At 47.7% G+C, this 1,606-nt stretch overlaps 1 protein-coding gene across 1 annotated transcript in view; it reads left to right on the top strand. All coding sequences in view use genetic code 11, as the record gives it.

Moving 5' to 3' along the window:
* Positions 1-903: 903 nt before the first annotated feature.
* Positions 904-1,606, top strand: part of EGR_10630 (Heat shock cognate protein) — a gene marked incomplete at both ends in the record, with an annotated part of 1,031 nt that continues 328 nt past the window's right edge. Inside the window, one exon of the mRNA XM_024499879.1 lies at positions 904-1,591. Within this exon, the coding sequence (XP_024345703.1) occupies positions 904-1,591 (688 nt within the window). The remainder of the gene's footprint in view (positions 1,592-1,606) is intronic.

The following is a 1,606-nucleotide window of genomic DNA, read 5'->3' as shown; positions in this document are numbered from 1 at the left end:
CGTGTGTGTATGTCTACATTAGCTTTCCATTTGCAAGAAAGTGGAAAAGAGTAGAAGACTCAGACGTGATTGCTTTCAAGATTGATATAATTGTGAGATGCAATCTCTACCTATTAATCCCTAAATTCCACGATAGCCACTTTATCAGTGCTAAGATGCATTGGAGGGCTACACTTTTGCGAGTGTACTCTTTGGGTATTGTACTTTATAGTTTGAAGAACTGCCCCAACCGACTAGACGAACGATGCATTCTTACTGAATTTCATGCAGCTACCGGTTTAAAGCCATGCTTCTTCATCGCAGTTGCAAGTACTCAACCTGCTTTTTACCCTTAAATGCTATCATTTGCTTGAACGAGGAACAAATTTACGAGTACACAGGGTAACGCAAGCATGCTGCAAGCTTTTCGACTCTAATTTGCTGTGGTAAATCATCTGTCTCATTTTGATTCTCTTACTGACCAATTATGCTAAAGACAACCAAGGCAGTAAGGTGGGTGACAGCATTCAGAATATACTCACTTGACTCATTACTTGGGTCGCATAGGAGTCAGAATATTACCAGGCAATTGTCGATATACTGGCACCTCTACACTGCTGCATTTCTGTCACCCACACGTCAACACGGAGCCGACAGCACTGCTTACACCAGTGCTGACCTACAGGCGAGTTGAAACCGGAGCCTGTATTGTGCGTCAGTACTTTCGAGTGTGCAGTTGCCAGTAAATTGCAGAGAAGCATGAAATGGTGGCAGCTCGTGGTTGGATAACAGCCTTATAGTGGGTAGCGCGCACAGCGGATAGGTTCTGCTGGATCAGCTCCAAGTAATAAAAGTGGTTGCAGAGATCGTGGAGGTAATCGCCATTCGACACAACACGTTAGCGTTTGTGCATCCCACGAAGTCATGTCAACAGGTGCCGCCATCGGCATTGATTTAGGAACGTCCTTCTCGTGCGTTGGCGTGTTCGATCACGGCAGGGTGGAAATCGTAGCCAACGATCAGGGTCACCGCACAACGCCCAGTTGTGTGGCCTTCACAGACAAGGAGCGTTTATTCGGTGGAGCTGCAATGAACCAGATGGCAATGAACCCCACCAATACAGTGTTCGACGTGAAGCGTCTGATTGGACGTACTTTCGACGACGAGGCAGTGCAGGATGGCATGAAGCACTGGCCCTACAAAGTTGCAAATTCAAAAGGGAGGCCTAAGATCGAGGTAGAGTATTGTGGTCAAACAAAGAGATTACTTGCTGAGCAGATCTCATCAATGGTGTTAGTGAAGATGAAGGAGATAGCAGAGGCGTATTTGGGCGAGAAGGTCACAGATGCGGTGATCACTGTACCAGCATACTTCAACGTCAAGCAACGTCAGGCTACGATTGACGCAGGGAAAATAGCGGGTCTGCATGTGCTGCGTCTCATCAACGAGCCGACTGCAGCTGCCATTGCATACGGTTTGGAGAGGAGGGACAAGAGGCAGTGCAATGTGCTCGTCTTCGATTGGGGTGGTGGCACCTTCAACGTGTCCATCCTGTCCATCGCAAATGGCACATTTGAGGTGAAGGCAGTAAGTGGTGACACGCACCTGGGTGGTGAGGACATCAATT

The sequence above is a fragment of the Echinococcus granulosus genome (assembly GCF_000524195.1).
Source record: "Echinococcus granulosus chromosome Unknown EG_S00244, whole genome shotgun sequence".
NCBI classification, from domain to species: Eukaryota; Metazoa; Platyhelminthes; class Cestoda; order Cyclophyllidea; family Taeniidae; genus Echinococcus; species Echinococcus granulosus.
This window is presented reverse-complemented; position numbering and strand designations above follow the sequence as displayed.